The 10556-nt window shown below is 57.4% G+C and overlaps 2 protein-coding genes across 4 annotated transcripts in view; one reads left to right on the forward strand and one right to left on the reverse strand.

The window, feature by feature from the left end:
- Window positions 1-531: 531 nt before the first annotated feature.
- Emp3 (epithelial membrane protein 3) lies at window positions 532-4698 on the reverse strand. 2 transcript variants are annotated; one of them, XM_005412959.2, is made up of 5 exons: window positions 4428-4698; window positions 3399-3491; window positions 3057-3159; window positions 2081-2221; window positions 532-763 (listed from the first exon to the last, which is right to left on the reverse strand). In XM_005412959.2, the coding sequence occupies exons 2-5, from the start codon at window positions 3474-3476 to the stop codon at window positions 594-596; spliced, it is 492 nt and encodes a 163-aa protein (XP_005413016.1). In that variant the 5' UTR covers window positions 3477-3491; window positions 4428-4698; the 3' UTR covers window positions 532-593. The 2 variants fall into 2 exon arrangements, with proteins under 2 accessions (XP_005413016.1, XP_013364499.1); XM_013509045.1 differs by lacking the exon at window positions 4428-4698 and adding an exon at window positions 4274-4387 and having other exon boundaries at window positions 594-763.
- Window positions 4699-7272: 2574 nt separating this feature from the next.
- The window catches only part of Ccdc114 (coiled-coil domain containing 114), a gene marked incomplete in the record, with an annotated part of 29252 nt that continues 25968 nt past the window's right edge, over window positions 7273-10556 (forward strand). Inside the window, 5 exon segments of one of the 2 annotated variants that reach the window (XM_013509041.1) lie at window positions 7273-7373; window positions 8340-8396; window positions 8631-8723; window positions 9746-9842; window positions 9957-10146. In XM_013509041.1, coding sequence (XP_013364495.1) covers window positions 8654-8723; window positions 9746-9842; window positions 9957-10146 — 357 coding nt within the window. 2 annotated transcript variants of the gene reach the window in all.

Raw genomic sequence — 10556 nt, forward strand, 5'->3', positions numbered from 1 at the left:
AGGGGGGCGGAGGGGGAAGAAAAAGAGGAAGGATGGGCCCCAGAGGGGAAGAGAGAATGGTTTCCAAGAGGGACAAAGAAAAACACTGTCCAGAGTGATTCTGGAACATATAAAGCATATTTGGGTCCCAAATAACAGAACCTTGAGCAGAGCTAGGACTGGACCATAGACCTCTGATCTTCTTCCCACTATAGCTCAGGTTGGTCTCAAAGTCAGGACAATCCTCCTGCCTCAGCCTCCCTAGTGCTGGGATCACAGGAGTGCCATCATGCCCAGTTTAGACTTCTAATAGGGTTTGCTGGGACTCTGGCTCCCTGTTCTTCCCCAGAAGTGTCTGCCAGTCTAAATTAGGTTGTCCCTGGGATCTTGGGTCCGGAGGAGGGCCAGGGTTTTGTCCCGAGTCCCCGGATGGGCGTTCCCACGGCGCAGAGGCTGGAGGTGGGGCCCTACCTGGTTGGGTTCAGGAGACTTCAGGTGTGTGTTGCCTCCGTCCCCTGGAGGAGTCAGGAAGGAAGGAAGGAGGCGAGGGCAGAAGGCCGCAATCAAACGGTTTTATTTGAGGGAGGATGTGGCCTGGGCAGCGGGCAGGGCGCTCACTCCCGCTTCCGCAGGTGGATGTAGACGATACCACTGACCAGCGCCAGGGGGAAGGCCACCCAGGCCAGCGCGAAGCAGTACCCGAAGCTGCCCCCGCGTGGGTGCTTCGCCACGATCTCCTCGGCGTGGATGGCGTAGATAAGGGCCCCGGAAAACACGGCCACGCCTGCAGGAACACGAGGCAGGCGTCAAGCAGTGCAAGCAGGGAAACGGCAAGTTCCACCCACCCGAGAGGGCCATACTCGGCCTGCGGAGCGTGGCTCTCAACCCTGAGAAAGTGATCGAGCTACTGCAGAGTAGCCTTGGGGAATTTAACTTTTCTGAGTCTCATTTGCTCCTCCATAAAATGGGACGGTGATATCCACATACTCTCTCCACCCATGCATCCGCCCACCCTCCCATGCACCCATGGGATTTTTTGTCTCTAGTACTGAGGTTTGAACCCAGGGCCTCTGCACTGAGCTACATCCCCCGTCTTTTTATTTTTTATTTTTTTTTGAGACAGGGTCTTGCTAACTTGTTAAACTGCCCAGCTGGCTTAAATTTATGATCCTTCTGCCTCAGCCTCTCAGAGTGCTGGCATATTGAGTTTATTTATTTACTTTTAGTATTTTTGAGACAGAGGTTTATTATGTAGTTCAGGCTGGTCTTGAACTCGCTATGTAGCCTAGGCTATCCTGTAATTTGTGACGATCCTCCTGTGTTAGCCTCCTGAGTACTGAGGTTTTGAGTTTGCACCCCTGTGCCCAGAGGAGTTTTTTTCTTTTCTTCTTTTTTAAACAAGCCAGATATGCAATAGTGAATTAATAAAACAGGAGCGGGTCTTTACAAGAATGCAGAAAGATAATGTTCCTCAAACCAAGGACTATGATTAACCAAGTCCTTTGATGGTTTAAATAAAAAAATTAAAAAGTAAAATCTCTCCCAAGTGTCTGATACATGGTAGCTATGTAAGAAATAGTGGCTGGATAGGCTGGAGGTGGTGGCACACGCCTGTAATCCAAGCACTTGGGAGGCTGAGACAGGAGGACTGTTGGGAGTTGGAGGTCAGCTTGGACTACATAGTGAGTTCAAGGCCAACCTGCACTACATAGTGAGACCCTGTTTCCAAAAACCAAAACCAAAACCAAACAAAAGGAAACAGTGGTAGGCTGACATAAAAAAAATTACCACTATGATTCAGATATCCCTTCTGGGGTGCTCATTAGTCACCCCTATCCCTGGGACCCAAATTATTTACCTAAACTCCCTTCCCCAGTGCAGGCTCCTTGGGTTCCCCAAACTGCCCCGTGATTCAGAGAAACACGTCAAAACGAGTCACCCAAAACTACAACTCCCACCAGTCCCTGGGGCAGAGCGGGCGTCCAGGGAGACACCCGAGGCGGTTCTCGGGCTGTGGAAAAGGTTTTCTTTCAGCAGAAGTCTGTTCTCTGGGCCCCAGTACCCCATCCCAGTTCCAGGGCGGGCGAGGGGCAGCGCTTACTGGTGCAGAGCTGGCAGAGGCCGGTGGCGTAGAAGAGCCCCCCTCGCCGCATGGTGTACAGCTGGAACATGAACAGGATGAAGGACAGGCAGCACAGGATGAGGGACAGCACCATGAGCACCTGCACCGCCTTCAGCCAGCCTGCAGCAGGGAACACGGGGGTGGAGGTCGCAGGAGGCCGGGACTCCGCTTCCCGCTTGCTCAGACTTCGCCCCTTCACTTCCGGTCCCCCTGCCCCATTAAGAGCCCCGCCGCGTGGACACCTCGGAGTACACTTATGTGACCTTGAGCCGCGGGACCTTGCTAAATTCCTCCATCACCTCTGGTGGTTGCTTTGCAGAAGTTTAAGGGTTTTTACATACACAAATATGTGTCCTAGGAATAGAGCTACTTTGGACTAATTCCTTCCATTTCTTTCTCCTGTTTTGGCTGATGCCGGGACAAGGTGGAAGAGAAATGAGAGCTAACTGCCGGCTTTGATCTTAGAAGAAAAGCACTTAATCTTTCCTATTTTATTTTATTTTATTTTTTGAAGTACTGGGATGGAACCTAGAGCTAGGCAAGCCACAGCCCCACTTTCCTTCCCTTGGAACTGCAGGGGGATGCGGGTAGATCCCCTTAGAATTTGGAACCCTAAGCTGGTTCTGGCTCCTGCCCCTCCCATGTACCATCTCGAACACAAACTCCTCCGCTTAGACCTTTGGAAATAGAACCTTCTCAGAACGTTCGGGTCTCGCTTCCCATTCCTTCAACCTGTAGCATGTGGCCTTCAGCCCTGCAGACTTTCTGAATCCTGAGGGGGTCAGTGCTGTTGGCCCATCTGCTTTAGAACGCGAACAACTGCCCACTAGCATCTAGACAGGCGGGGCGCCACCACCCCACTCGCGCGGCCTGCATGCGCGTTGAAAAGTTAGGGCCTGGAGGAAACTTGGGGCCCCCTCCAGGTCGCAGCCCAGTCGTCGCCCTCGGCCCTCACCGTTCTCGCTGACGTTACTGCAGCCCCACGTTTTGGTGTCGTTGTTCCACGTGCAGTCGTACCAGAGATTCAGGGACTCCTTTCCGGGGAGAGTCCACCAGGACTGGGGTGGACGGAGAGACCGGCCGGGGTTAGGAGGGGGAGGTGGGCGGGGTGCGGGGAGGGTGAGAAGCAGGGCCAGGGCGGAGCTGGGGGCAGGGATGCAGGAGGAAAAGGTGGGAAGGGGAAGCGAGGACGTGGGAAGCGGACAGGTGAAAAGGTCGAGGCTGGGAAAGAGGGCGGGGCTAGAGTGGGGGTTTTTAGAGGGGCGTGGCCAGAGCTGCCCCGCCCCCAAGGGTTTACCTTATCCAGAGTGGCCACGAAAAGCAGGATGAGGATGAGGATGTGAAGGGCAGAGACCACCAGCAGGAGGAGCGACATGGCTGCGATGGAAGCCTGGGGGCGGGACGTCAGGTGGTGGAGGATCAAGGGGCTGGGACAGAGGCTGGGAGACTGAGCGAGGTTGGGCCTGGACCCCGGGTCTGAGGGAGGGGGCTGGGGCGGGTCTGAACTTCTGGGTATGAGGGAGAAGTGGCTGGGACTAAACTCTTGTGCCTCTCAGGGAGAAGGAGGAGGAGGAGGTTGAGTCCTAGACTCCTGTGTTCCTTGGGGCAGGATGCAGACTGCCAGAGACCCCCTCTAGGGTGCTGGAATGCAGCCCCTGTGTCCTCCGAATCCTGTCCCTAGGGACACATGGGCCAACGTGAAAATTCAAGTGGACCCTGCCCTCTCCAATTTATCAGGAATTAGTGGTTGCCCCTAGCAACAGGCATCCTTGACTCACACCACTCCCTTCCTGGGTGGGAGGAGGAGGGGGACCAGGGTGAGTCACCCGTGACTCATTCACCCCCCTGGCTCCAAGCGCCAGGGAAACCCCAGCCCCTGGCTATGTCCACGAGGTCCCCGCCCCAGCCCGCTGCCCGCTGTGGGTGGACATCTCCTGGAGACATGATGGGATCCCTGCTAGGGGAGTGAGGGCCGAGAATAAGGAGGCTATCCCGCCTTCAGGGGCCAACAGCGGGCCCGGAGGTCCCCTCCGACTGGAGGCGTTCTCAAGCCCCTCCTGACCTCAGGGCCCTCAGGAGCGAGTAGCGAGTGCTGGGGAGAAGTTTTCCCACTGGGAGTTCCGCTGGGACCCCCCCAACCCATGCCAGACCCGCCCCTTCCTGGCTCCTCACCCCGAGCGAACGCTAAGAGAGCACTTCTTAAATTACAAGGTTCCAGGGGCTTGAAAGCGGGAAGCCTTTCCGGGCCTGGACGGATCTGTCCCAAAGTGCTGCTCCCCCAAGTAAATAAAGAAATCCCAGTCCGAATAACGGACTGGAAACTCACCGAGCGCCGCGGAGAAAGTCAGGGTTGGAGCCTCGTCCCTCGCTGGGCCTCCGTGCCCCGCCCTTATGCTCCCTCCTTTCCCCTCCGAGGCCCCCGCCTCCCGGCCGCCTTCCTCCCTCCTTGCACCTCCCAGCCCTTGGGTGCCGCTGCCTCGCTCTCGCTCTCCGGCCCTCAGCCCCTGGGCTCCTTGTCTGGGTCCTGTGTCTGTCTCTGCTCCTTAATATATACCGACCCTTTTATATCACCCTCACCGCGCCCCGCCGAGGTCCGCAGCGGTGGGAGGGCCCCGCTTTGCTCATTCCCTGCCCCCACCCTGTGCCCCCAGACTGGCATCTGCCGGGGCTTCCTCAGAGTCAGGGTGGGGCAAGCCTGGGGCGGGGATCGGAGCCTCGATCCTTCGGTCTGAGGGAGGAGGACTGGGGCTTGACCCGGGATGGGCGTCTGCCCTCTGTCCTGGAGTTTGGGGCTGAGGGAGCTGGAGTTCACCGAGGAGTCCAGGTTTCAGGATGGGAGGAATATGCCAGACTCTGGAAATGGGCTGGAAGTAGAAGTCAAGAATCCCAGCGCCAGCATTTCCAGGCTGGGGGATCTGGGCCAATTATTTCACCTCTCAGGACCTCAGTTTCTGCATCTGTGTGCTGGGTGTAATGCTACTGATAACATTCTAACGCTGGCAAAAGTAATCGTGCTGGGTATTCTGGATGGAGAAGGTGATACTGGCATGCTGACAAACTCAAGCCATTCCTTTCTTCTTTCAAACATTTATTCAGCAGGTACTGTCAAAGTGGAAATTAATAATGAAAAAAAGTACCCGTGTGCTCAGCAGTTATGAAGCTTGCCTTCTAGCAGAGGGAGATGATTACCAAAGGAAACTTGTCTGTGAGGAATACAAATTTTTTTTTTTTTTTTTGCCTTTTTGAGACAGGGTATCACTATGCAGTTTAGGCTGCCTTTGAGTTCACTTTGTAGCCCAGGCTGGCCTCGAACTTGCCTCCTGCCTCAATCTCCCAAATGCTGGGATTACAGATATGTGCACCCACGCTCTGTGAGGAACACAACTTTTCAAAGTGATGAGTGCTTTGGAGGAAGTAAAGCAGTGGAGATGGGTGTGTGTGTGCTTGAAACAGGGTAATCAGGGGAGGCTTCTCAGAGGAGGTGACGGTTAAACTAAGACTTGAAGACAGGAATCCTTTGATGCTAGGAGAACAGGAAGTGCGAAGGTTCTGGAGAACAAGCTCCAGTTGTTTGGGGAGCAGACAGAAGGGCCAGTGTGGCTGGAGGACAGGCAGCCAAAGGAGGGAGGGGAGGGAAATCAAAGGGTGCCCTTGAAGACCGAGGGAGGAGTTTGGAGGTTCTGCCGAGTGCAGCGGGAACCCGTGAGGGGTTCAGCAGAAGTATACAGCATGTACCAGGGACCAAGTTTTAACCGTGCACCCGGATGGCTCAGCAGGGCACCATGTGTCAGGGTCCACATGAATTGAAAGTTGGGAAGTGGGACGAGAAGGGGTGTCTGGGTTTCAGATGAGGCCAGAGCCAGGTGTGGTTGTCTCACCTCCTGAGAGTGGGAGGGGTACAAGTGCAGCGCAGTCCCTAGAGCCAGATGGGCTGGCTTCACATCCAAAGCCCTTTTACTCACTGGCTGCAAGTTACTAATAACCTCTCTATGTCTCAGTTAGTTTCTTTCTTTCTTTCTTTTTTCTCTCTCTCTTTCTTTTTTCTTTGTCTTTTTGAGACAGGGTCTCACAGTGAAGTTCAGGCTGGCCTTGAACTCACTACGTAGTTAAGGCTGGTTTTGAACTCACAAAGATCCTCCTGCCTCAGCCTCCCCAGTGCTGGGATTATAGGCTGCGCCACCATTGCCTGTTTTCTTTTTCTTCTTTTCTTTCTTTTTTTTTTTTGGTGTGGGTCTTTTGAGACAGGGCCTCACTATTTAGTCCATGCTGTCCTTGAACTCAGAGCAATCCTCCTGCCTCAGCTTTCCAAATGCTAGGATGACAGGCTTGCATCGCCACGCCTGGCTGCCTCTGTTTCTTTATTTGTAAAGTAGGGGTGTAGTAAATATGTTAGTAAGTGTAGTTCTTAGAGTTGTCTTAGCACATAGCAGGCACGGTGCCAGCTGTGCTACTTCTACCAGGCAGTGGGGCCCTGAGGGGATTCAGGAGTGCTCTGATTCAGGGTCTCCAGGAATTAGAGAAAGAGCGAGTTCTTGGGTTCACTAGGTCCCCGAGGCTAAAGTTTGGAATGCAAAATGAGGATCCCTAGGGGAAGAGAATAAATAGCTCTGAACTAAAACTCCGGAGAGAGATGGAGACTACAGACTAGGAACTCTGATCCTGAAGGAAGTTAGAAAGTGCAAGTCCCCGGAGGAAAAGTTAGGGGAACAGTGTGCGCGCTGTGTGTATCTCAGAGGAAGAGTGCAGGGTTAGGGAGCTGACTTTCAGTTCTAGGAGGAGAGGAACAGGGGCTAGGGGAATAGACACTTAAGCGGGGAGGTGGGAACAGCACTCTAGCAGTCCACTCAGGTTCCCAGAGTTGAGTCAGCGCCAGGCTGGGGTACCCTGGGGGACGTCCGGGCTCCGTGCAAGAGGAAGAATCAGTAGACCCGAAGGCGGTAGTGGGATCTTCCCCACCCTGGCCTCTGAAGATGCAAGCTGAGCTGAGCTGAGCTGAGCGCTCGCGGCTGCTTCCTCCCACAGGAAACCGCAGGCGGCGGGCACACCCAGCCTGCAGGGAGAGGCGCCCACTGTCCGCCCGCTCGGGAGGCCCACGTGGACAGCAGCAGGCGGCGCGGGCGAGTTCTGCGGAGAGGGGGTGTGGCCAGATGAGGCCACGCCCACCAGGCTCTCCGGGCTCGGACGCTGAAGGTGGCCTAGCGCTTTTGGCTGCTTCTCCTCCAGCCGTTGGTCGCGCATGCGTAGTGAGTCTCTGCGACGACCTGCGACCGTGGTGAGCGCTCCTCTCTCTCACAAGTCCCGGTGGCGGCACTGCTTCTTGCTAATGAATTCTTAAAATAACGTGGTCTTAATCAGCCTAAGGCGCGCATTTCTTGGGCTTGGGCCCGTCCCACAGAACCTTGGCCTGGCCTTAAAGCCTCCCAGACATTTCCCTCCAGGGTCTCCAACTCCTGCCGCTCCCCACAGGACACAGCCCGCTGCTCACATCCCTCCCTACCCTCACAGCCCGGTGCTCCCACACAGAACATCCCGCTCCCCACAGGCGGGGGCCCCCAGCAGCCCTCTTCTCCTTGCCACCCTCCCGCCAAGTCCCTCGCGAGTTTTTCCACTCTTCTCCCATTCTGCGCCTTACTCACCGGAGCCCCGCCCCTCGCCAGCCCTTGCCCCGCCTTCACAGGTCCGTGGCCCCGCCCCTTGCAGCTCCGCAGCCCCGCCCTTCGTCGGACCTGCCCTTTACAGTACCCAAGCCCCTCCTCTTGCCCCACCCCTTAAACCTCCTGGCCAGCCCCTGTCAGCCCCGCAGCCTCCCTCTCATTAATTGCCTGAGCCACGCCCCTCACCAATCCCCGAGGTCCCGCCCTTTACAGTGCCCGAGCCCCTCCCTCTGCCTCGCCCTTTACGCGCCCTGCTCAGTGTGTTTTCCTGGCTCTTCCTCCTCGCCCCGCCCAATAAATCTCTGGCTCCTCCCCTGTCGCTCCCGCAGCTCCGCCCCTTGCCCCGTGCACTGTCGCTCCCTTTACAGGACCTGAGCTCTCCTCCCGCCCATGGCCGGTCCCTGACTCCTCCCCACGGCTTCCCGAAGCCCCGCCCCCAGAGGGCCCTCTCGGCCCGCCCCTCGCAGCCCCGGCCGCCCGTCAGTCTTAGCCCTCGAGGGGCGGGGCTTCCATTCACCCTCCCCGCGGCCTCCGTCCCTCCCCGGCCGCTGTCCTCCGGCCTCATTGGCCTCTTATTTCCCCAGTAACCAGATCACAACAGTGAGTTTGCAGCACCAAGGACAGGTCAGGCACTCGAGCAGGTAGGGGTGGGGTGTCCCCTCTGTCCTGCTGCTGTCCTAGGGAGCCGGGCCTCGGAGGTGCCGGGAGCCAGCCCGGGAGCCCAGGCCGAGCCCGACAGTGTGGGCGGTGGGAGGCCGGACCCGGCCCTGCATCCCCTTGGAGGAGCTGAGACTCGGGGCGAGGCCAGAGTGGTTGTGTGTCCCCCCCAGAACCTTGCCTGCCCGCTGCCTGAAGGCTCCGTGTCCTCCCTACAGGAGACCCGCCGTCTTTGGCCACGATGCCTTTGGGATTCTCTACAGTGAGCCTCCGCTCCGAGGAGGGCAGCGAGGGCTTCCTGGACAGCCTGGGTAATTGGTGTTCTTTCTCAATCCACTCATTCTTTTTCTGTCCTCAGCGTCCCCATGTTCAGGTCCCCTGCCCAGGGGTCGGGGACGGCGAGGCCTCTCAGGAGCGCCCTCTAGTGGGGAGCGGACGTGCACCCAGGTGGGGGTGGCTCGGCCGCATGGGTGGGCCAGGCCTAGGCAGTGGAGGGGTCCAGGCAGACTTCGGCTGGCAGCAGAAGTTTGATCCGGGCAGAACTTCTCCTAGGGATTGCGCTGGGGAGAAGAAGGGACGGGTGTTTGCACCGAGAACAGCATGTGGCTCTAAAGGAGGGTTTCTCAACTTTGGTATTGTTGACAGTCGGGGTGGGCTCATTCTTTGTTCTTCTTGTCCTGACCTGTGCATTGTGACAGGCTTCTTCTCCTCAGCTGTCAGTACCCCCTCTTGCCCTAGGCGCGACAATCAGAAATGTCGCCAAACAGTGTCAAATGTTATGGGAGCCGAAATGCACCTGGTTGAGAACCACTGGGTCTTGGTGGGTAGGAGCTGGTGGGCGGGACTGGGGAGATGCATAGTGTCAGGTCATGTGGGGCCCTGAACGCCAAAGCCAGGCTGAGTTGCTGAGGCTGTCCTGAGGGTCCTGGGGCACCTCGGAGGCCTGTGAGCAGCAGGAGGGGCGGAGTCCTGGAGAAGGAAGGCCCCTGGGAACCGCGCAGGCGGGTGAGGAGGAGTCCGTTGCTAGTTCAGGCAGGAAGGGGGAGCCTGGGCCCGGGGACCAGAGGGGAGAGGGAGGGGGCTGCACGAAGAAGGGAGCCCACTTGGATGCTCGATCCGGGGATATCAGCGGCCTTCCAGGGCGCCCTTAGTGGTAGGAACCAAGCTGCGCCCACAGTCGGAGTGGAAAGCGAGGTCAGCTTGGGGTGGAGCCAGGAGGGAGCCTGGGGAGTGCAGGGCCGCAGTTCCTTTGCAGTTTGTGGAACTCTAAGGGGTCAGAATTCCCGAGTGCCAGGGAGGAAGGGGATGCCCATGGCGTCTTTACCCTCCACAGACTGGGAGCTGAGCAGACTGCAGCGACAGTACAAGGTGATGGAGGTGGAGAGACAGGCCTACAGCAAGGAGGTCCACCAGCGCCTCAAAAAGCAGCTGTGAGCCCGGCTTGGGCCCTGTCCTCGGAGGGGTGTCGGGGCTGTGGGGCCGCCAGCCTTTAGCCTCGCTGAGCCCTGCCCCCTCCGCCCTCTCCTGCACCCCGGCCTGGGCAGGGAGGAGATCCAGCATCTGGAGGAGGTGCGGGCCGAGCTCCAGACGAAGATCAGAGTGGCGCAGACCCAGGTGAAGCGGCTGCGGGACGGCGAGCGGCTGGAGAGCATGGGCCGCCTGCTCAAGTGCAGGGCGCAGGTGCAGGCGGAGGTGGAGGAGCTGCGGGAGCAGAGCCGAGCCCTGGACAAGCAGGTGGGTGTGCAAGTTCAGCTCTGCAGGAGCCGTGGCTGGAGTTGGGGCCTTGGCAGCAGAGGTGTTTCCCTGCCGGGCTGTGTGCCCACTCCTTCTCAGTGCTAACTGGAAAGGCTCACTTTCTCGGACTGAGAAGCTGCGCTGGGATCCTGGCTGTGCCACCCTGGGGCTGTGTCGCTATCTATGAGTGGGTCTTTGCCTCTCCAGCACCAGTTTCTTCATTTGGAAAAAGGATGATGGGGACAGCAGAATCGAGGCAGGTTTCTAATCCGGTGCCTCGGGACCTTGCTTTCTGACCTTGCAAACAATATGGTTTTTCTTCTTTCTTTCTTTTTTTCTTCTTTCTTCCTTCCTTCCTTCCTTCCTTCCTTCCTTCCTTCCTTCCTTCCCTTCTGTCTTTTTTTTTTTTT

Source organism: Chinchilla lanigera, unplaced genomic scaffold, assembly GCF_000276665.1.
Source record: "Chinchilla lanigera isolate Chin_1 unplaced genomic scaffold, ChiLan1.0 scaffold00158, whole genome shotgun sequence".
NCBI classification, from domain to species: domain Eukaryota; kingdom Metazoa; phylum Chordata; class Mammalia; order Rodentia; family Chinchillidae; genus Chinchilla; species Chinchilla lanigera.

What these genes read in the sequence shown, in the direction of transcription:
- Emp3 (XM_005412959.2), bottom strand. Translation starts at nt 3,476, where the DNA reads ATGTCGCTCCTCCTGCTGGTGGTCTCTGCCCTTCACATCCTCATCCTC. An exon ending in CAGTAACGTCAGCGAGAACG is followed by an intron (nt 2,222 to 3,056) that starts GTGAGGGCCGAG and finishes TCCCTGCTGCAG; the next exon opens with GCTGGCTGAAGGCGGTGCAG. An exon ending in CCTCTGCCAGCTCTGCACCA is followed by an intron (nt 764 to 2,080) that starts GTAAGCGCTGCC and finishes GTGTTCCTGCAG; the next exon opens with GCGTGGCCGTGTTTTCCGGG.